Source organism: Mytilus edulis, chromosome 2 (assembly GCF_963676685.1).
Source record: "Mytilus edulis chromosome 2, xbMytEdul2.2, whole genome shotgun sequence".
In the NCBI taxonomy this organism is placed as follows: Eukaryota; Metazoa; Mollusca; class Bivalvia; order Mytilida; family Mytilidae; genus Mytilus; species Mytilus edulis.
The window spans coordinates 915,663-938,557 of record NC_092345.1 but is presented as its reverse complement, the minus strand read 5'-3'; the positions used below and the strand labels follow the sequence as shown (position 1 = coordinate 938,557).

General features: G+C 32.4%; 1 protein-coding gene across 1 annotated transcript; it reads left to right on the top strand.

The window, feature by feature from the left end:
• The first annotated feature begins 1,357 nt into the window (after positions 1–1,357).
• On the top strand, positions 1,358–17,102 carry LOC139511202 (serine protease inhibitor dipetalogastin-like). Its single transcript, XM_071297780.1, has 15 exons — positions 1,358–1,498; positions 2,687–2,758; positions 5,047–5,152; positions 5,936–6,043; positions 6,749–6,862; positions 7,249–7,362; positions 8,286–8,399; positions 9,227–9,340; positions 10,621–10,734; positions 11,352–11,465; positions 13,298–13,411; positions 14,193–14,303; positions 15,294–15,395; positions 15,672–15,741; positions 16,919–17,102. The coding sequence occupies exons 2-14, from the start codon at positions 2,692–2,694 to the stop codon at positions 15,712–15,714; spliced, it is 1,335 nt and encodes a 444-aa protein (XP_071153881.1). The 5' UTR covers positions 1,358–1,498; positions 2,687–2,691; the 3' UTR covers positions 15,715–15,741; positions 16,919–17,102.
• The last annotated feature ends 5,793 nt before the right edge of the window (positions 17,103–22,895 follow it).

Genomic DNA, 22,895 nt, shown 5'->3' with positions numbered 1-22,895 from the left:
CCTTCAATGAAGTGTCTTGGATACATCAAACATAAGTGTTTTTGATTTAGGAAAAACATGTGCTTTAAGTGAGGTATATAAAAGTATTCTAGTGAAGACTACATATTGCTTTTTGTGTAGCATATATATAAGGGCATATTACCACAACGTACAAACGTGGGTTTTTTTTTATGTGCGTTAGGCGTAGCATATATAAGTGAGTTTGGTGTAGCATATATGAGTGTTTCTGGTAAGATGCTTTGTGAGTAGCATATGAACGTGTGTTGGGTGTATATAATAAGTGCTTCCGCTGTAGCATACATGAGTGCTTTTAGCATACATGAGTGCTTTTAGCATACATGGTCACGTTTGATGTAGCTTACATGTATACGTTCTTTAAACAAAAAACATTAGACCGTTGATTTTCCCGTTTGAATGATTTTACACTAGCAATTGTTAGGACCCTTTATAGCTTGCTGGTCGGTGTGAGCCAAGGCTACGTGTTGAAGGCCGTACCTTGACCCATAATGGTTAACTTTTATAAATTGTTATTTGGATGGAGAGTTGTCTCATTGGCACTCATACCACATCTTCCTATATCTATTTAAAACCTTAGCACATGGTATTGTAGTTTCTCTGTTATTGTGTTGTTCTGTAACTCTCAAGTTTATACTTTATACTTCATTTCAATCATACAAAAAGTAGGACCTATACCCACTGTATTTCATTTAATACTCGTATTCTTAAAATCTGAATATTGTTTAAATCTTAAAATATTCGAAAATTGAAAACAAATGCAGATTTTTTAATGTTTTGAACAATTTATCATCGAAAGACTTCTTTAACCAAAATAAAGTTATTTCATATTCAAAAGACAATTTATAGCTTTACTTTCAACGGAACTTTGGTTTTTGTTGAGGTTACCCTTCTTTACAATTAGACCACATTTCAATAGTCCGCCAGAATGTTCTTAAAATTTGAATCTAAGATACTAAGAAATTTTAAATAGATTTGAGGCCATTTAGAAATTGCATGGTCCTGATGTGAAAATAATTTAGAGGAAATCTTCCCTGTATACATGATATACCTCTTTTAACTTTATTGAGGACTACAGTTCAAAATTTAGATAAACATAATAGACAAATTACAATATATAACATCCAACATCTTGCACCTTAAATATTTCACATCTCTTTTTCCTGAACACAATGCCTTCCAGGCAATGTAATTACACTATCTACCGCGAAATCGTGTCTTCGTTTTGTTAAACGCATTTACCATAGAAATTTTCTGTTGTATTGTATCAAACGTTTTACAACATAGTTTAACCTTAGAGCAACTTTAAAATATTTGATAAAACAAAAATGGCCTAACAGTTTTCTTTGGGAATTGAAGTGTAACGTAGATGCAAACTTTCATGGACGTTAGTTTTTCCCTTTGGCTATTTGATAACAAAATTCTGGACATTTTTACTATAAGATATTCATTGTTTAAAAGAAAGCAGAAAATAAGTGAAACGGTAAGCACATTTAAAATTCTAAGAAATACTATACAATTACTGTCTTTTGATGAGGTAAATATGCGGTTTTATTGACTTTTGAAAAAGTGATATTCACTGAGGCTGACGGCCGAAGTGAATATCAGTTTTTCAAAAGTCAATTAAACCCCATATTTACCGAAACAAAAGACAGTAATTGTTTTATTTCATATTCCGAGAGAAAAAAAATGTATCTAATGACAAACATATACCAAAACAGATTTTACATGAAACATTTTACTATAACGTTGCATGTAAAAGCGCGTGACGTTTAGCGCGGTGAATAACACTTTCTCAGGTGAATATGCTTTTTTATTCAAATTTCAATTCATATAGAGATACCTACTAAAATAATACCAATATGGAATAATGTAAGTTATTCATTTATCTATCTCATGACATGTATACAGGAAGAATCAAAATTAGTGAAAAGTCATTTTAGAAACATTTGAGTTATACCATTTGCTTTTTTGTTGAGCTGCGTATTTATCCGCATTCGAATCATACTCGTTGTCATGTCACGGAATAGAAGTTCCTTTATAATATAAGTTCCAAAAGGAACATATATTCTGGAATATTATTTCCATAGGAATAAATATTACAGTATTTGTTCCTAACGGAATAAATGGTATAGAATATTTGTTCCAATAGGAATAGATATTATGACAATGTTTATAACAAAGTTTCCATTGGAACTTCTGTTAGGCAGAACAAATATACGTTGACAGTCATACGTGTGTATTGAGCGAACGAATCACCAGAAATATATCTAAAGTGCATTAAATACCTTTTAAATCATGATCGATAATATTTGATATCCTGTTTTTCAAATTCATCATATGATTTTTGCGTAATCTTGTACAGGATGGTAATGATAACCACAATCCTTCCTATTTCCGAGAAATCTTTTGGGAAAGACATGATTTAGGAATGTGAACTTTAAAAAGTGAAAGTTTGTAAGTATAAGCTTCTTTAGATCCGAAACATGACAAGTTACATATAAATATATGTTTAAGGCATTGTAGTAAAACAAGAAACTTAGGAAAGGTATTACACGTATAACAGGTGTTTTGTGCCGCTTTTAAAATGTATTATGAATAGAAACAGTTCTGTTAAGAAATATTGTTCATCATTCCAAAAAGATTATTTAGTTTGTATATTCTTTTACAGACAAAATGGATTTCGTTATATTGGTACCAGCGATGATAACAATGATATTAATTCAATCGTCAACGTCAACCCGTAAGTTTTAGGTGTCAATTAGACATTTGTGTGTTGGTTTTTTTTATGAATCTTGAAATATTTCTTTAAAGACAACTGCATATATGATATTTTATAATTTTAACAATCTGCTGAATATGTTTGACTCTATTATGTGATCACGAGTTGGTTGACCGATACGGCACAACTATTTCACAGATGACGAATGATATGTTCCAATTGACACGACCACACTCCTGCCAGTTTTTCTCTCGAAAGTAACCTAACGATTAGAATCATCACAAGGTATTGCGTCCTCGCCTGCAACGGAGGTTCCGAAAATTAGGCAATGGTAATGCCCTTTCGGGTCGTCGTCTTATTGTTGGCGTCGACGATTCTTAATAGTTTTCTGCTTTTAAAAGTATAGGAACTAGCTTGTGACCGATCATTGATATTTGATACAAAGTTGCATTAATCAGTACATCAGATTGACGACTATTTCGAAGTCCTGCCCCTAGGTCATAGTTAACGACTTTGAATTTATCAACAATTGTCAATGTAAAGTTTTCTTCTTAAGTTAGTTTGGTAAGAACTATTTATGATAGATCAATGATATTTTCTATAAAGTTGCATTATTATCGGTACATATCCGATTGACGACTATATAAAAATAAGGAGTATGATTGCCAATAAGACAACTATCCACCAAAGTTCAAATTAAGTCTATGTTTTCAATTAAAGGTAACCATACGGTCTTCAAAAATGAGAAAAACTCATCCTGTATGGTCGGCTATAAAAGTTCCAACATGAAATATATGATACAATTCAACGGAGAAAACTGACGGCCAAATTTATAACAAGATAATTTACGAAAAAAACAGATATGACAGACCTGAACTAACGACAACACTGAACTACAGACTCCTGACTCGGAACTGACACATAAAGAATGTGACGGTGTTAAACATGCCTGTGAACGCTCAACCGACCCTAACATAGAACAGTATTGTAACAGTACAGCATAAGAACAAACTATACAAATCAGTCGAAAAAGGGGACCTTTTCCAATAGTTCATGGTTCAGCGACATTGAATTAATTACCAATGTTGCTGTCCATCAGATTGTCTCTTTTTCTGGATTATTTGCCGATAGGTGAGACATATCTCTGTGTCAACAGTTTATATACTACATTAAGGTAGCACAATACAAAGAATTTTTCACTCCCAATCAGACAACTTTAAACTGATGTAATTCATTTCATCCTTCTTTATATTTTATAAATGAGGTACCAAAAGAAAGAAGAAAGATTAATCTTTCAAATTGTGATAATTTCATTATGACATAATTATTACATAATTAATTATTATGTAATTAGTCGTTATATTGTGATGTCCACACTTGAATGAATTTAGCGTCTTTGTTCTTCATAGCATCCCAAAATATTTTATAGATTTTTGTACAACACAGCTCGACCTCCAAAACTGTGTCTCAGATTTCCAAACACATCAATAGAACAAATTTTATACCCAATTGAATTTAGTGGTCTCTAATGAATTGATGTTGCAAACTTCATTGAAGATTTTTGAGGGGATAAAATACAAAATGAAAAATCTGAGAAACAGTTTTGGAGTTCAAACTGTGTTGTGCAAGAATCTATAAAAAAAAAAATTAGGATGCTATGAAGAACAAAGAAGCTAAATTCATTCAAGTATGGACATCACAGAATGGCAACTAATTACATAACAGATCATAACAATTAATTATGTAATAATTATGTCATAACGAAATTATCACAATTTGAAAGATTAATCCTTCTTCTTTCTTTTGGTACCTCATTTATAAAATTTAAAGAAAGATGAGTGGAATTACATCAGTTTAAAGATGTCTGATTTGGGATGAAAAATCTTTGGATTGAGCTACCTTAACACCACCACGTTCGTCACATGTGGAGCAGGATCTTACCTGTCAGGATCACATGATATCATCCAAGGACTTATAAGTTTGGATGTCCCTTTGACATCTTTCACCCCTCTTTTAACGTATTGCTCTATTCTATTAGATTATATTAGGATGTTAACTCCCTTGTACTTACGTGGATAGTTTTACCATATCTTATCAACATCTAATTGATTGACTTGAACGGGAAAATATCGGCTAACCAGCAGTTTATTTACAAACTCGTTGCTTGAAAAAGCCCCTTTTTAGTTTCCTTCTTATCAAAATATTTCAACCCTCCACGCAATCATATGTTAATTAAAAAAAAAGATGTTGTCTTGATTTTGTAAGTTTTACTTGAGATTGAATTGAAAAGAACACTATCTTCCTTACAGCTATTATGAAGAAGACTTTTGATTCGATCTGTGAAAGTGTATGGGACCCATTATGTGGATCTGACGGAAGAACGTACCATAATAGATGTTATCTTGCTTTAAATCCGTAAGTTTTATATCAATATGCAAAAAAGTAAAATCACAAAAATACTCAACTCCGAGGAAAATTCAAAACGGAAAGTCCCTAATCAAATGGCAAAATCAAAAGCATAAACACATCAAACGAATGGATAATAACTGCTATATTCCTGACTTGGTACAGGCGTTTTCTTATGTAGTAAGTGGCGGATTGAACCTGATTTTATAGCTATCTAAACCTTTCACTTGTATCACAGTCGCATAAAATCTATTATATTGACAACGATACTGGGGTACAGCAGTCATCATTGTTATAACATAATCAATAAAAAACAAAAACAAATATGTAACAAAGAAGCACAAAATGGCATATAGACCAAGCATACATTGTATTAGCAAAAATTGAAGACAAGAAAACATAAATTTACACAATGACGGGATGTATAAGTACAGGGCCACGTCATATATGTATTAAAGAAACATAAAACGGCACATAGACAAAGCACATAGCAAAAATGAAAGACAAACATACAAACATGTTTCACATTAGCACAATAAAGAAATGGATATGTACAGAGCCATGCTATATGTATCGAAGTAACACCAAAATCTATTGTAAAGAAGACGTTTGTTTCTTTAATAAAAATGGCTTGTTATTTCAAGTCTTTCAATGCTGTTGTGCTTATGTAACAACCATTTGTATAAACTTTCATTCCAACTTTAGTAATTATGGTTGTGGTTAATGGCCTTAACAATTGAATATTCAGAACTTTCAAAGAAATCAATAATGATTATTGTTTGTTGTTTACAGTTACGTCAGCTATGTACACCGAGGAAAATGTCGGTGTACTCATCTGTATCAACCTGTATGTGGTGTTAATGGAATAACTTATAGAAACGACTGTGTTCGAGATTTAAAGTAAGTCTTAACATTCTATACAAGTAGTCCTGTATATAGTTTCTGAACTTTTTTACAAGAATGAGTATAGCTGTATCATATGCATTTGTATACTGCAGTCTGTTTTTACAGCAACCTCGATCTCTATCAATACAATATGGAGATGACTTACATAGGCTTTTCTGTTGCCCAATCTTATTTTATTTATTTGAATAAATACTGTTAAAACTTATCATTTAATTTTTTCTTCAGTTTCTCATGAACTTTAAAGGCTAGTATCTTTGATGAGTACTTAGCAAATTATAGAGATACGTCTGAAATATACATTTTCAACTGATTTTTATAGTTCATTCTTATGGTGTACTGTAATACCACTGTCCCAGGTTAGGGTGAGGGTTGGGATCCCGCTAACATGATTAACCCCGTAACATTATGTATGTATGTGTCTGTCCCAAGTCAGGAGCCTGTAATTCAGTGGTTGCCGTTTGTTTATGTGTTACATATTTGTTTTTCGTTCATTTTATATAAATAAGGCCGTTAGTTTTCTCGTTTGAATTGTTTTACATTGTCATATTGGGGCCTTTTATAGCTGACTATGCGGTATGGGCTTTGCTCATTGTGACCTATAGTTGTTAATGTCTATGTCATTTTGGTCTCTTTTGGACAGTTGTCTCATTGGCAATCATACTACATCTTCTTTTTTATATCTATATTTGAAATTTGTAGTGGAGTAAACATAGCCTATGCAGGAACGTGTATTACAAGCTGTCCCACGGAGTACGTACCTGTGTGTGGTGTCGATGGACAAACATACTACAATAAGTGTTATCTAAAGGCTGTGTAAGTATACAAGTATTATAAAATTGAGAATGGAAATTGGGAATGTTTCGAAGAGACAACAACCCGACCATAGAACAAACAACAGCATATAAGAATATAAGAATAAGAAAACGATCAAGAATAGCAGGGATGGAGTTCTAGGGTAATACTTAATGTTTTACAGTAGTTAGATATACGTCTGATATAGATTTGAAGTCTCTAATATTTGAAAGAATGTTAAAAACGGAAGTTATCATACATCTATATGTGTCGGTGGAAATTTAATTCATATGTAGAGTATGTATTTGCTTTCATTAAACTATTCTTTCGGGTTTCAGAAGGAGTTTAAAGTGCTTTTGGGGAAAATGTTAGACACCGTGGTTATAATTAATTAATTAATCTTTCAGGGGCGTTGCCTGTGCTTATGATGGAAAGTGTGTCCAGCAATGTCCAAGTGAATACGACATTGTCTGTGGTACTGATGGACTTCTCTACGTTAATGACTGCCATAGGAAAATGAAGTATGTAAAAAAGATGGTATCATTATTCACATGTGGCCTCTTATTAGAGAATGTTTTCTTTTTAATTCCTTCTTCTGAATATACCCCATAACAGTAAACATGTGTATGGAAGGCAATTTCATCAGAAATAAAACATAATATGATTGATGCAAACATATAACACACATGGAAACAATAACTGCAAACAAAATGTTATCAAAGATATATCCGTACCTTTCAATAAAAAAAAAATCACCCCTGAAGTCACTGCATTCAACGAGAAAAAAGAAACATACAATACATAAGAAGTGTAAATGATAAGGTCTACAAAAGTAAAATCACAAAAATACCGAACGCCGAGTAAAATTCAAAACGGAAAATCCCTCATCAAATGGCAAACCAAAAGCTCATTGACAAACACATCAAACGCATGTATAACAACACTCAATATCCCTGACTTGGTATATACATTTTCGTATGTAGAACATAGGGGATTCAATTAAACCTGGTGTTATAGCTAGCTGAACCCCTCACTTGTATGAGAGTAGCATACAATTCCATTATATTGACAACAGTGTATAACAAAACAAACAGACATAATAGGTATAAATGTCAAAAATTGGGGTACATCAGTCAACATTGTGTTATAATCTTAATCACTATGAAAACAAACAAATAGCAAATAAAAAACACAAAATGGCATATAGAAAAAGCACATTAATAAAAATGAACGACAAAAATACAAGAGTTTACCATAGCACAATATGAAAATAACGGGATGAAACACAAAAAGGCATATAGACAAAGCACATTAGCAAAACTGAAAAACAAAAATATTTTGTTTTACCATAGCATAATGATTTGATTTATAAGAAAAGTCTTGCTTGTATTGGTACGCAAGACTCGCGTACAATCTATACTTTTATATATTGTGTATGTTTAAGTGGAGTTGGTTTAGCAGACATGTCACTGTGTAAAGAGAAATGTTCATTAGAGCTGGTCCCTGTATGTGGAGTGGATGGACGAACCTATGACAACGACTGTATAAGACAAGCAGCGTACGTATAACTCAATTCAAAGTAGTAAAATATGTCCATGTGCTGCGAATACCTAGAGTTCAATGGCGTTAGGTTGATTTATAAATATAGTTTGAAGTCTTTTTTTTTACAAAAGAAAACAAATTCCATTCGGCATTCAGATAGATAAATAATGAGATAAGATGATGTACGATGAAGTATTGCTTTAATAGGTTATTTATGGTTGAATACTGTATAAAAAAGAAGATATGGTATGATTGCCAATGAGACAACTATCCACAAAAGACCAAAACGACACAGACATTAACAACTATAGGTCACCGTGTGACAATATTTTGAGTGTCAAATTAAACAATATAAAAGAAAAAAAACAACATAAACTAGAATGACTAGTTAAAAAAGTGGAAGATACTTAAGGAACATTTAAACTTATAAGTCGATACTGGTTGGGTAATGCACGAATATCATGAAACTCTTATCCTGTTGATGTACCTGGTCGCGCACTTTTCTTATGTTCATGCAATTCCCTCGGTTTTTGAGGTTTTGACCTTGTTTCACGTCAAATTGACCGTCACCAGCCGCTGGTTGGCGGATTTTCTGTCTAACCAAAAACAGATCATTTTGGCATTTGGTAAAGTACTTACAGTTTTGAAAACTCCTTGGTATTTTTCCAATTTTACTTTTTTAAGAAAAATAAATACGACTTAACGCTAAATAAAAATTTAACGACTCGAACAATAATTATTAATACTAGATTGACATGAAAAAAATGTTTTCTTCTTTTTTGCAGTGAATAAGGCCTTGTTTCCCTAATTTTATTAACTTTTTTCATTCCTCTTTTTAAATAGTGGAGTTCAGTTAGCATCAACAGGGGAATGTCCAGTTATCTGTACAGAGGAGTATAACCCAGTTTGTGGGGTAGATGGCCTCACATATGGCAATGAATGTAAAAGACAGAAGGCGTGAGTGTTATATTTTTGTTTTTGTTTGTTTTGTTTTCATTTGTTTCAGTCTAATTTGAAATTAATGAATTAACTACAGAAACCTAAAATACCATGACATAATTATGCATTGAATTCGTATTGAGTTGTATCAATTCCCCGAATGTTTCCTTTTTTTACTGTATTTACTTGAACTTAAGAAATTAGAAGCAACTTCTGTATTCCGACTTCTTGTTGATTGACAGTACATCCATCAGTTGATTCTCTTCTCAATGATTGGCGATGGGCTAGCGTATTTTATCGATCCTAAAACATATTTAAGAATTGAATGCTTCTTTTTGTAACTTCATTGGGTGTAAAAGCGTTGACCGAAGTACATTTTGTATGAAGCGCGGAAGCGACTCATTTTAAAAATGTGTGCACGGTCAGCGCTTTTACCACCCTATGAAGTTACAAAAAGACGCATTCAATACTTATAATTACAGTATTTAGCTAGGATCATGAAAACACGATTTTTATCAAGTTTTTATTTGATTTATCTGTGCACTTTATTGTGGGACCCCGTGTCATCATGAATGATAAATTTTATTGTGTAATGAAATTGGTTAAGGAATAACGCGAGATTGCAGTGTAGCCAATCAGAATAACGTATTATGATGAAACACACATCTAATGTAATTATATGACAGTAGAAAATAATCAAAACTAATGTAACTGCTCCGATAGAAAAATCATAATGACTAGAGGTCCACATACTATCTTCAGTATATAAACACACTACATGTGAAAACCCAGTTTGTGGTATAGATGGCATAACATATGTCAATGATTGTAAGAGACAGCAAGTGTGAGTGTTTTTTCATATGCATCTATCGGATTTTGAAAATCGGTTGGCATAAGAAAATCTTTGTATTCTAGCAATAGGCAGTTTACTATCCACGTCTAACTTCAGATATTTTTCTGTATGAATGATCAAATTGTACGTTTGCTCTGTACCAAATAAACTCATCATACATACCAGGACTAATTTTTTTATATACGCCAGACGCGCGTTTCGTCTACAAAAGACTCATCAGTGACGTTCGAATACCAAAATTACTAAATGTTTTGCCAAATCCAGCTAAAGTAATCTATGCTTGATGTAGAAAAGCCTTAGTATTTCAAAAATTCTAAATTTTGTAAATAGTCAACAGCAAGTTATTTTGTGAACAATGAATGATGCAGTGGCTTGATGTCTCCTTTACATATGTTAAAACATGTCTTTATTACAAGTACTGTTATTGATTTTTCTATTTTCATAGTGGAGTTCAGTTAGCATCAACAGGGGAATGTCCAGTTATCTGTACAGAGGAGTATAACCCAGTTTGTGGGGTAGATGGCATCACATATGGCAATGAATGTAAAAGACAGAAAGCGTGAGTATTTCATATATATTACCAATGTTGGTTTAACTGATCGGGCGGAGCCTACGTTTTAATTTGCATAAGGATAGTCTATTTGAAAATATGTGTTTTAAGGATGATTGCCGTTATAATGATTGTTGATTTCTAATCACCTATCAGTGTCACCACACAGATATACAAAAGAACTGAGTGTATGATATGAGACGATATTGATGAGTTTATCCCATAACTCCTGTCTATAGATGGACTGGTCTTTAATAAGCGAACCGGTTAAACTCCGGCAAGTCAAGTTAAATAAATCAAGTAATACATGTTATTATATATCAATCAGATTTAAATTTACTTCTGTAACTGAAATGCTATATACTAACAAGGTAAAATACAATTATTTATCATAACTTGAATAAACAGAGACAGAACATCCAAACTTTAATAGAAAAAGTCAACAGAACAACATACAACACCACGACATGTTACACAACGCTTACTGTTACAATAGATACACAGCAAACAATCAATTTAAACATTCATGAAGATACATTGGGAATTAAGTTGCTGATGAACGATGCAGTGGCTTAATGTATCACACGACATCTAATAAGTTTAATTAATGATTTCTATTTTCATAGTGGAGTTCAGTTAGCTTCAACAGGGAAATGTCCAGTTATCTGTACAGAAGAATATAACCCAGTTTGTGGGGTAGATGGCGTTACATATGGCAATGAATGTAAAAGACAGAAAGCGTGAGTGTTTATTTCATATGCGGCTATAGGATTTAAAAATCGGCTGGTTTCAAAGCTTTCTAGCAATAGGCAGTTTACTATCCATATCTTAATTCAAAATGTGTTCTTCATGAATGTTTAAATTGTACATTGGCTCTGTTTCTTTTGTCAACTGTAAGTTTTATTGAGAAATGTCAATGAACTTGTGACTTGACAAGTTCAAGACAAAAAAACGTGAGTGTTTCGCACATATACACATGTTTATATATATCAATCTGATTTGTATTCACTTCTGTAACAAACATTATAAATACTTACAAGATAAAATACATATTTTTATTATTGCTTGACTAAACAAGAAACAAAACACCCAAACTTAAACAAAGAAAGTCCCGAGAACAACGTAAAACATGATGAAATGTATCAAAATAATTTACTGTTAACAAAGGTACAGAACACTCGTACAATTTAAATGTTAATGATGTTGTCAGTTTATTTCCGTTCTATGAGTTTAAATGTCCCTCTGATATCTTTCGCCCCTCTTTTAAACATTCATGAAGATTCCTTTCATTGAATTAAGATGTCGATGAACTATACAGTGGCTTGAGGTTTCTGTTATATGCATTAGAGAAATGTCCGTACCACATTACAGAAATAGTTTAATTACTAGTAATGATTTTTCTATTTTCATAGTGGAGTTCATTAGTTTATTCTTTAGTTTTCTATGTTGTGTTTTGTGTACTATTGTTTGTGTGTTTGTCCTTTTCATTTTTAACCATGGCGTTGTCAGTTTATTGTCGATCTATGAGTTTGACTGTCCCTCTGGTATCTTTCGTCCCTCTTTTAAAGCAAATCTGATTTATTTCTTGTGCACTTTATATAATGCATAATTATGAGATAAACATTCTGAAACTCCTAGTAGAAAACCAAAGCCGAAAAAACACGAATCCCCTTGAACAGTCAAATTTGTTACACTTATGTTTGTACTACCACTTGGTCGATGGCCGATATCTCTGCTGCTTACGTGTTTGTTTCCGGGGGAACCTGTAGCTTAGTAACTTATATTCGGCACAGGCATGAAAACACGGATTTTGTTTTTTTTACATTTGCAGTTTATGATATCTTTTTAAATTATGGAATTGTCCCCCGACTGCAAATCACTTATTCCTTGTACGTTTCTGACATTACTTTTGGTGCTTTTTTTGGTTTCATGATCTCTTCAAAGTTTATAATAAGGTTTTGGAACTTTAAATATTTTGGACCGAGCATTATTGAAAAAAGATAAATTGACGCATCCGGGGGCGGGAGTTTCTCGCTTCATTAAAGACCCATTGGTGGCTTCGGCTGTTGTCTGCTCTATGGTCGGGTTGTTGTCGCTTTGAAACCTTCCCCATTTCCATTCTCAATTTTTATCGAAGTATTAAATTGGTACCATTAATGTGATTATAACTAATCAGTATACATACAAGTATCAACTCTTTCAAAAAACTGTCTGGAGTAACGAATAGGGTTAGGGTTAAGGTTAGGGTTAGGATTAGGGTTAGGGTTAGTCATACAAATCAAAGTTTTGATGAGCTATAGAGACTTTATTGTTCTTATCTTTACAATGACTGTGACAAAGAGAAGATTTTGAATTTCAATCAGTGAGAAAGTTAAGAAAAAATTGTTAAAGATATACATTTTTCACTATCGTGATCTATGTACTTTGACATTTACAAAGTATCACTTGGATGGAGAGTTGTCTTATTGGCACTCATACGACATTTTTTTGTATCTATATACATATTGAGATTGGGTGATAATTTTTCATTTGTTCTTTTTATAATAAGAAATGTTTTAAATCCATTTTTTAGTGGAGTTGAATTAGCATCACCTGGAGAATGTAAAAAGTCATGTACAAACGATTATAATCCTGTATGTGGTAGTGATGGATTAACATATATGAATCAATGTTGGCTGATAGAAGGGTATGTATTTGATATTCTCATTTTAGATCGACGGTATCATATATAGTAGTGTTGAATTATTCTTTGAAATAGTTATCAAAAGTACCAGGATTATAATTGAGTACGACAAACGCGCGTTTCGTCTACATAAGACTCATCAGTGACGCTATTGTCAAAATATTTATAAAGTCAAACAAGTACAAAGTTGAAGAGCATTGAGGACCCAAAATTCCTAAAAGTAGTCCCAAATACGGCTAAGGTAATCAATACCTGGGATAAGAAAATCCTTAATTTTTCGAAAAATTCAAAGTTTTGTGAACAGGAAATTGATAAAAAAAATGACCACATTATTGATATTCATGTCAACACCGGAGTGTTGACTACTGGGCTGGTCATACCCTCGGGAACGAAACGTCCACCAGCAGTGGCATCGACCCAGTGGTGTTAATAGTTATCAAAATTACCAGGATTATGATTTAGAACGCCAGACGCGCCAAACAAGTACTTTTTTTTCTATTTTAATTTTATAATGGAGTTGCTTAATAAAGGCACCAGTAGTATACCACTGTTTGTTAGTCATAAATCGATTAGACGAAAATAAAATCCGGGTCACAAACTTAAACCGGAAAAACACATAAGCTATAAGAGGAAAATAACACAAGCTAGGCGACTAGGACTTTGGCATATTTCTTAAGGTTTGTCTGTAAATACTAGTACAATAAATTGCTCTCTGTTAAAATAAATGTAAACTAATGCACTTACCAAGCAGAATGACACCTTGTTTGCACTTATGTAATTTCAGTGGGGTAGATTTAATATCACAAGGCGAATGTCCGAAATGTCCTAGCACTATGAATCCAGTCTGCGGGGCTGATGGGAAAACATATGATAATGACTGCTGGCTGAAAGAAGCGTGAGTTTATGTGGATGAAATTAATTTATTCTAAATATTTCCAATTATGTGCTTAGTTTGATTGTGTACAAAATATGTAGTAGATAATAATGCAACTTCGTTTGTAACGATCATTTTGATTGGATAACGTCACTAATTTTTTATGACATCAATCGACAATTGATGCTATGCGACGTACGCACAAGCGCAGACGACATATGACAGATTTTTCTGTCAGTTTTTCTGTCAGTTTCATTTGTTATTCTCGTGGTGTTTTGTCTGATGATTGGTCTGTTTCTGTGTGTGTTGCGTTTCGGTGTTGTGTCGTTGTTCTCCTCTTATATTTAATGCGTTTCGCTCGGTTTTGGTTTGTTACCCCGATTTTGTTTTTTGTCCATGGATTTATGAGTTTTGAACAGCGGTATACTACTGTTGCCTTTATTCATTCGAATGGAGATAACAATATTGTATTTTAAGCTCCGACGGAATCAATTGTTGATGCCGACGGAGCTTAAAATATAATACAGTAATCTCCTAAGTATATCCTTCCACAGAACGGTATTCGAAATTTATTAAAGCAATCTCGAGCTCCAACACAAACTTTCCACATTTCTGTATTTAAGAAAATCTCTTCAACTCATTATATGCGAATAAGACTAATAGCCATTTGTTACTGCATGAATAACTACATTACTGTTTACTTTTCCATTTACTGAACCATAGACAAGTTGACTGTCTTTTCAAAAACAACCAAAGTAACAGGCTATACACCAGATGCACAACTCCAATCAAAGTTCAAATACAATCAAATATGGTTTCTAACCGATGTTGAATACATTCCCTATGACATTATTACCTCCACGTGTTTTATATATTCACATCGACTTCAGGTTTGCAAATTACAGCACATAACGTACAATTTGCATTAAAGTGGGGCGTATTTAAAAACGGTTAAATGATTGATAAAAATCCATAGCTAGCAGTAATGACTTATGTATCTACTTATTACAGTGGTATATCCTTTCATCACCAAGGGGAATGTTGCAAAGGTTACAAACCAGTATGTGGTGTTAATAACAGAACCTTCAACAATGAATGTGAGCTAAATCTCCAGTACGTATATCTATATAAAATTTTGGCTTGTTGGTAGGTTATTTGTAAAACTTGTCCATGCAATTTTAAAAGCAATTAATTATTTACTCATATCGAAAATTACATTAGTAACGTTAAACTTGGTCCGGCCATGGGCAGCTTTAGTAAAAGTTTAGATTCAACTATTGTTTTCCTGTTATCATGATGGCAGTTACATTTTAATTGTTTAAATAGAGTTTTTGCCACGGAAAGAACATTAAGTTATGATTTGATTTAATTTGTGTTTTACTATTGTAGAGGTATAGCGAAACAGTATGATGGAGTATGTTTGGCTAAATGATAGCACTTATCTGAGAAGAATTGCATGGTAAATTTTCTTTTCTGTCCTCAAACATGGAAAATAAAACTGCTGACTGTATAAAGCACTCGCCAAGTGATAATTTAAATACTGTTGTGATACTATTAAAATTGTCTACCTGGATAGATATTTGACAGTTTCATGCAGTAAACCCTGTAAAGCTTGAATAAACATGTATATATGAATACAGATGCAATAGCTCCTAAAAAGCAATCTTGTAAAGATTGACATTGGTTATTTTTACATTGAGATTTGAAAGCTCCACACATTTAACCCTGTAAAGCTTGAAATTGTTTGTCTGCCTGGACATATATCTGATAGCTCAACACAATTAACACTGAAAAGCTTGAAACTGTTTTTTTACATGAATACAGTGGCGTAGATGTAATATCTGATAGCTCTAAGCAGCCAACACAGATACAGTTAACAGACACCTTACTTACATAACGCTAAGGATTAAAACAAATACCTTTTCTGAAATTCTCCAGTCATTAAATCTTTTACAAAGTTCATTGATTACAAAAAAAAAGAAGATGTGGTATGATTGCCATGTTGACAACTCTCCAAAAGAGACCAAAATGACACAGAAATTAACAACTATAGGTCATCGTACGGCCTTCAACAACGAGCAAAGACCATACCGCATACTCAGCTTTAAAAGGCACCGAAATAAAAATATAAAACAATTCAAACGAGAAAACTAGCGGCCTTATTTATCATGTTTATGTACAAAAAATGAACGAAAAACAAATATGTAACGCATAAACAAACGACAACCACTGAAGTACAGGCTCCTTACTTAAAATGTTCAAAACAAACTAAATGTATATTCATATTGAAATTGATAGAAAACCACACATTGGGAATTTTGGAAATAAAGGAGGAGGGATTAAAAAAAACATTTTCCTGTCCCCAATAATTTATGATTTATGATAATTTTGCTGAAATTCTCCAGTCATTCAATATTTCACAAAATTCTTCCAACAAAACTTTACATACTTTAAACTACGCTCTGAATGCCCTCGATTTCGCGGGTGTGTTCTAGTATATATTTGGATCTAAGCGTCACTGATGAGTCTTATTTAGACGAAACGCTCGTCTTGTGTATTGAATTATAATCCTGGCACCTTTGATACTAATTCAAACAAAGGAGAACAAAGTCAAATGTGTATGCTTTTTATTTCAGAAATAGAATATTATATTGTGTCCGTTGGAAGAAGAAGAAGAGCCATCTTTGCGGCAGTGAACTATGGAGTATATCATATGTCAGTTAGAAATCCAGATTCGTCATTAGTTTTGTATTGAACTAATTCTATTTTCTATCAAATTTGTATTATGTTTTTTTTTAATAAAGACTTTTCAAAAGTGAACCTTATTCTTCTGAATTGCCACATTCATTCAGTTTTAACATGTTAGACAATCGAGGTACAAGATGAAATGAAAAGGTAGCAGAACAAATACCATCAAACAAATTATCAAGAATACTAAGATATCGTACTCCCGTATCGTATCTATGTACCTGCCCATAAATTAAGCCTACATTTGTAAACCGCTGTTCGAAAGTCATAAATCGACTGAAAGACAACAAATCTGGGTTACAAACTAAAACCGAGGGAAACACAGCAACTATACGAGGAAAACAACAAAAGAACAGAAGCACTAATAATACAAAATTTGATGACTATTTTGAACGAATCTATCCCATCGAACTAGAGATAATGGTTACTACAGATACAGTTAAGTCTTCTTCATATCTTGACTTACATCTAGAAATTGTCAATGAGGGTCGGTTGAAAACAAAACTTTACGACAAAAGAGATGATTTCAGCTTCCCAATTGTGATCTTTCCATTTCTATGTAGCAACATTCCAGCAGCGCCTGCATACGGAGTATATATCTCTTAATTGATACAATTGATACGATATTCCCGGGCTTGTATTTCCTATCATGATTTCCTTGATCGAGGATTGCTTCTCACAAGGACGCTTTTAAACCAAGAGTTCTAAATAGTGAAGTTGAAATCATCCCTTCGAAAATCGTACGGACGCAATTACGAGTTGATTGACCGTTATGGAATAACCGCTTCACAGATGATATCGGATACCGGTATGTTCCTTATGTCGTAACTACAATACCTTTCCCTTTTCACGAGTGTTACCTACCGAATTAGAATATTTACTTGATTTGTGATAAAATAAGCAACAATACGGGTGCCATATATGTATTATTATTTGTCTGTTTGTCTAATTATTTTTAGCCATGGCGTTGTCTGTTTATTTCTATCTATGAGTTTGACTCTCCCTGTGGTATCTTTCGTCCCTCTTTCATATCCCCGTCTCAAGTCTTTGTCAAAAGCACTTACTGTTTGAGTTTTATCTGAATGGTTTTGTACTCTATGGAAAATTAACATTGATAATATATATTTAAATTTAGTTAATGGTCTGTGTTAAGGAGGTTATACTTTATGGGATTTTGTGTTGATAAGTGATATTTATGTTCTCTGTGAAAGGATTTTTACTTGATCGAATTTTTGTGTTGACATCACATATTTCTGATATCCTGGTTTTATGGTCTTTGTGCAGGGTTGATCTATGATGAGTTTATTTACAACCACTGAGTCGAGGTTATACTTTATGGGATTTTGTGTTGATAAGTGATATTTATGTTCTCTGTTAAAGGATTTTTACTTGATGGGATTTTTGTGTTGACAACACATATTTTTGATAACCTGGTTTTATGGTCTTTGTGCAGGGTTGATCTATATGATGAGTTTATTTACAACCACTGAGTCGATACCACTGCTAGTTGAGTTTTTATTCCCTGAGGATATCACCAGCCCAGTAGTCAGCACTTCTGTGTTGACAAGAGTTATCATTGATATGGTCATATTCACACATTTACTGTTTACAAAACTTTGAATTTTTGAAATACAAAGGATTTTCTTCCTCGGGTATAGATTACCTTAAGTTAGCTGTATTTGGAAAAAACTTTAAGGTCTCTGTTAAATGTTTGTACTTAATGGGGTTTTGTGTTGGTACCATATACCTTAAGGTGTCTGTAAATGGATTTATACATTTTGGGATGTTGTGTTTATTACAGATATTTTATGTACTCTGTTCAAGGTTTGGTATATTATGGATGTTATGTTCATATCATATATATTACGGACCCCTTTATGGGTTTTGTACTTTGTTGGATTTTGTGTTGATAGGAGATATGTATTGTATATGAAAGGTTTTTTTTAAATAGTTTATGGGATTTTGTGTTAAAAAAATAGATTTAATGGTCGCTATTAAGGGTTTTGTACGTTTTAGAATTTTGTGTTGATCAGAGATAATGTATGACCTCTGTTACATGTGTTAGGAACATCTATAGTTCATGTTATTTAAATGTTCTTAACAGATATTTAATGGTCTCTACTAACAGTTTTGTACTTTTGGGTATTTTGTGTGATAACATATATTTTATAGCATTTGTTAAGTACATTATGGAGGTGTGTGTTGACAACAGATATGTTATGGTCTTTGTTAAGTGTTTTTAATTTCAGGTAATTTTGTGTTGATAACAGATTTTTTATAGCCTCCTGCTTAAGGTTTTGTATTGTAAATTATTGAATTTTGTTTTAATAAAAGATATTTTATGGTCTTTGACAATGGTCCTGCATGTACTTAATCAGATTGTTTGTTGATATCTTATGGTCTTTATCAAGGGTTTTTGACTTTAGGAAATTTGGGTTTAAAACAGATATTTTATGGTCTCTGTTAAAGGTTTAAGCAAAAAGGTAATTTGTTTTCCGGTTGATGTGTCATTCACAAAAATGTATAATTTTGAAAATTGCAAAGTTGAATAAAAGTTTCTACTCTTATTAAACAACTCTCTTCAATTGCAAATTAAAACAAGCAAGACTAAGTTTTAGAGAACAACATATAAAAGATGCATTGATATAGTTATACAAGAATGGTTTCCGAAACTACAATATATTTTATTCAGTGTTATGGCAGAATACATTTGTACTTTTCAATTTTTCATGTTGTAAAGTGATTGAAAATGTCCCAATAAAACATGGTTCCATATGTTTTCAAAATAACCACAAGCACCGTAAAGCTATACTGAAAATGTTCAAAATTAGACATTATAAATAACCCATAAATTAATGTCGACTGCGATTGCTTTGTGATAATGTTGATGATTCCAACCGTCAACCATTGAACTGACAGACATCATCTAATCAAAATTGGTGTTACATTCAAAATCGCATTATAATGAGTGTGTATGTGAATTTAGTGTTTAGGTCGAACTCCCTTTTGCTCCGTTTAACAGTATGTCAGGATGAAGGATCGTAAGATCTCATAAGCATTCTTATATAGCAACATTAGCAATATATATATTTAATTATGTTTTAATTTCTCAAAACAAAATCAAGGTTATTACGACCGATGAAAAAGATTTTGCTATTGTGTTGAATTGATAAATTGAACTGAATGCATTTATTATCTTATGTCTGTATTTTCTAGGCACAGCAATAAGGCATTTTACATGCATTTTGATATGTTTCACCTTTTTAATGTTTTGTGAATATCCACCCTCTCACTAGTAGGTACCAGTCTTTTTTTCATAAATAAGGCCGTTAGTTTTCTCGTTTGAATTGTTTTACATTGTCTTATCGGGGCATTTTATAGCTGTCTATGCGGTATGACTTTGCTCATTATTGAAGGCCGTACGGTGACCTATAGTTGTTAATGTCTGTGTCATTTTGGTCTGTTGTGGATAGTTGTCTCATTGGCAATAATACCACATCTTCTTTTTTATATTGTATTACAACTCCAGTTCAAAACATGGAGGGAAACAAAATAGTGCATTTTTTTCTGATTCTTTTCTGTTTGATTATAGGTTTATGCTGATTTGAAACATATATATAGACTTTAAAAAATCTTGCATCTTTTGGGGGATATCAATCCAGGAAAGTGGAAGGATATCAAGTTTACTGGAAGTGGTGCGGCCTAATAAAAATAGCAAACAGAGAGTAGAAAAAAATGTTTTGACTTCAGGATTACGTAACTTTTTATTTTTCGTGGCATGACCCACATTTTTTTCTCGATTAAATCACAATTTCACATTAGTACATACATGATATGAACATGAATTTTTTTTTCTATGTAGCATTTTTTTTTTTAACTTTAAGCTATTCATTTATCAATCTCATGACATATATACAGGAAGAAGCGGTTGTAATTTATAAATGAAAACCCGAAAATAGTGAAACTAATTTTAGAAACATTTTAGTTTTCTATACAATTTGGTGTTTTGTTGAATAGCATATTTATCCGTATTCTTATCATACTATTTATCATACATTTGTATTGAGCGAATGAATCACCAGAAATATATCTAAAAGTGCACTGTATACCTTTTAGATTACGATCGATAATGTTTTTCAAATTCATCATATGATTTTTACGTAATCTTGGACAGGATATGGTACTTACGGGGCCCCGAATGGGACTCCTGTGGTTTGGTACAAAAATCAATTCTGTCATAACAAAATCATTTTTGTCTTACAAAACTATGTGATACAGACTTGTTTTGTGAGAACTTCAATTTTGTGATGACAAAATTCATTTTTGTAGACAAAATTCATTTTTATGCCCCACCTACGATAGAAGAGGGGCATTATGTTTTCTGGTCTGTGCGTCCGTTCGTCCGTCTGTCCCGCTTCAGGTTAATGTTTTTGGTCAAGGTAGTTTTTGATGAAGTTGAAGTCCAATCGACTTCAAACTTAGTACACATGTTCCATATGATATGATCTTTTTAATTTTACTGCCAAAATTAGAGGGGTTTCTCCAATTTTACGGTTCACTGAACATAGAAAATGATAGTGCGAGTGGGGCATTCGTGTACTGGGGACACATTCTTGTTGTAGACAAAATTCATTTTTGTCATGACAAAAGTCAATTTTGTCAAAAAAGTATGCAAATATAAACTTATTTGCATACAAAATTGACTTAAATTACCCGATATGGAAATTAAAACACAAAAGTCAATTGTGTGAGACAAAATTGACTTTTGTGAGACAAAATTGTCTTTTGCGAGACAAAAATTCAATTTTGTCAAATTTGTCTCACAAAAACCAATTTTGTCTCACAAATGTCAATTTTGTCTCACAAAAGTAAATTTTGTCTCACAAAAGTCAACTTTGTATCACAAAAGTCAATTTTGTGTCACAAAAGTCGATTTTGTATGCAAATTAGTTCACAGAATCCAAACTAACCTAATTTGCCTACAAAATTCACTTTTGTCGCCCAATTTTCAAATTATGTAACAAAAGTAAAGTCTGGGTTACAAAAATTATTTTGTCATGACAAAAGTAACTTTTGTCCACTGAAAGATAATTTTGTATGACAAAATTTTTAATTTGTAGTATGCTACAAATTTTGTTACAGTGACTTGACTGTTAGTGTTGCTCTCCACCAATTGCAACTTATTCAAAATTCTGACCAAATTGTTCAACTGGTCAGAATATTGAACAAATTGTTCAGTCAAAATGTGAATGTGCAAGGTGATAACATAAAACATACTTACAATCCTATAAGTCTTTAACTCCACTTTAATGTTAAAATTGTTGTGACAGAATCAGTCTATCTGTTTGTATAGGTATATTATAGTCATTTCCATGCTGAAGGAACTGTTATTATTTTGAATTGCTATAAAAATGTCCAAACTAAGCATTCATATAGTTTTTCTTTCTAAAAGTATTCTATATTCATAAGAATCAGATATCATTTTAAATAAAACTTCATATATTCAGTAAAATATGTGTGAAATAACAATATACCATTGATAAGTTTCCATGGGGAGATAACCTAAAATATTATTCTTTTGAATAAAGACTTTTTGAAAGAAAAAAATTATTATCTCCCCATGGAAACTTCCTACAAACATATTGCAATTTTACACATACTTTACTCAATATGAAATGTTTTAATTCACATAATGTCTGATTCTTATGAATATAGAATACTTTTAGAAAGAAAAACTATATGAAAGCTTAGTTCGGACATTTTTATAGCAATTCTATATAATAACAGGTCCTTCAGCATGGAAATGACTATAATATACCTATACAAACTGATAGACTGGTTTTGTCCCAAAATCATTAAAGTGGA

Bases quoted from the DNA above. Each gene is read 5' to 3' on its own strand.
- LOC139511202 (XM_071297780.1), top strand. From the start codon at position 2,692: ATGGATTTCGTTATATTGGTACCAGCGATGATAACAATGATATTAATT. The intron at 9,341-10,620 runs GTGAGTGTTATA...CTATTTTCATAG, and splicing joins GAATGTAAAAGACAGAAGGC to TGGAGTTCAGTTAGCATCAA. The intron at 13,412-14,192 runs GTATGTATTTGA...ATGTAATTTCAG, and splicing joins CAATGTTGGCTGATAGAAGG to TGGGGTAGATTTAATATCAC.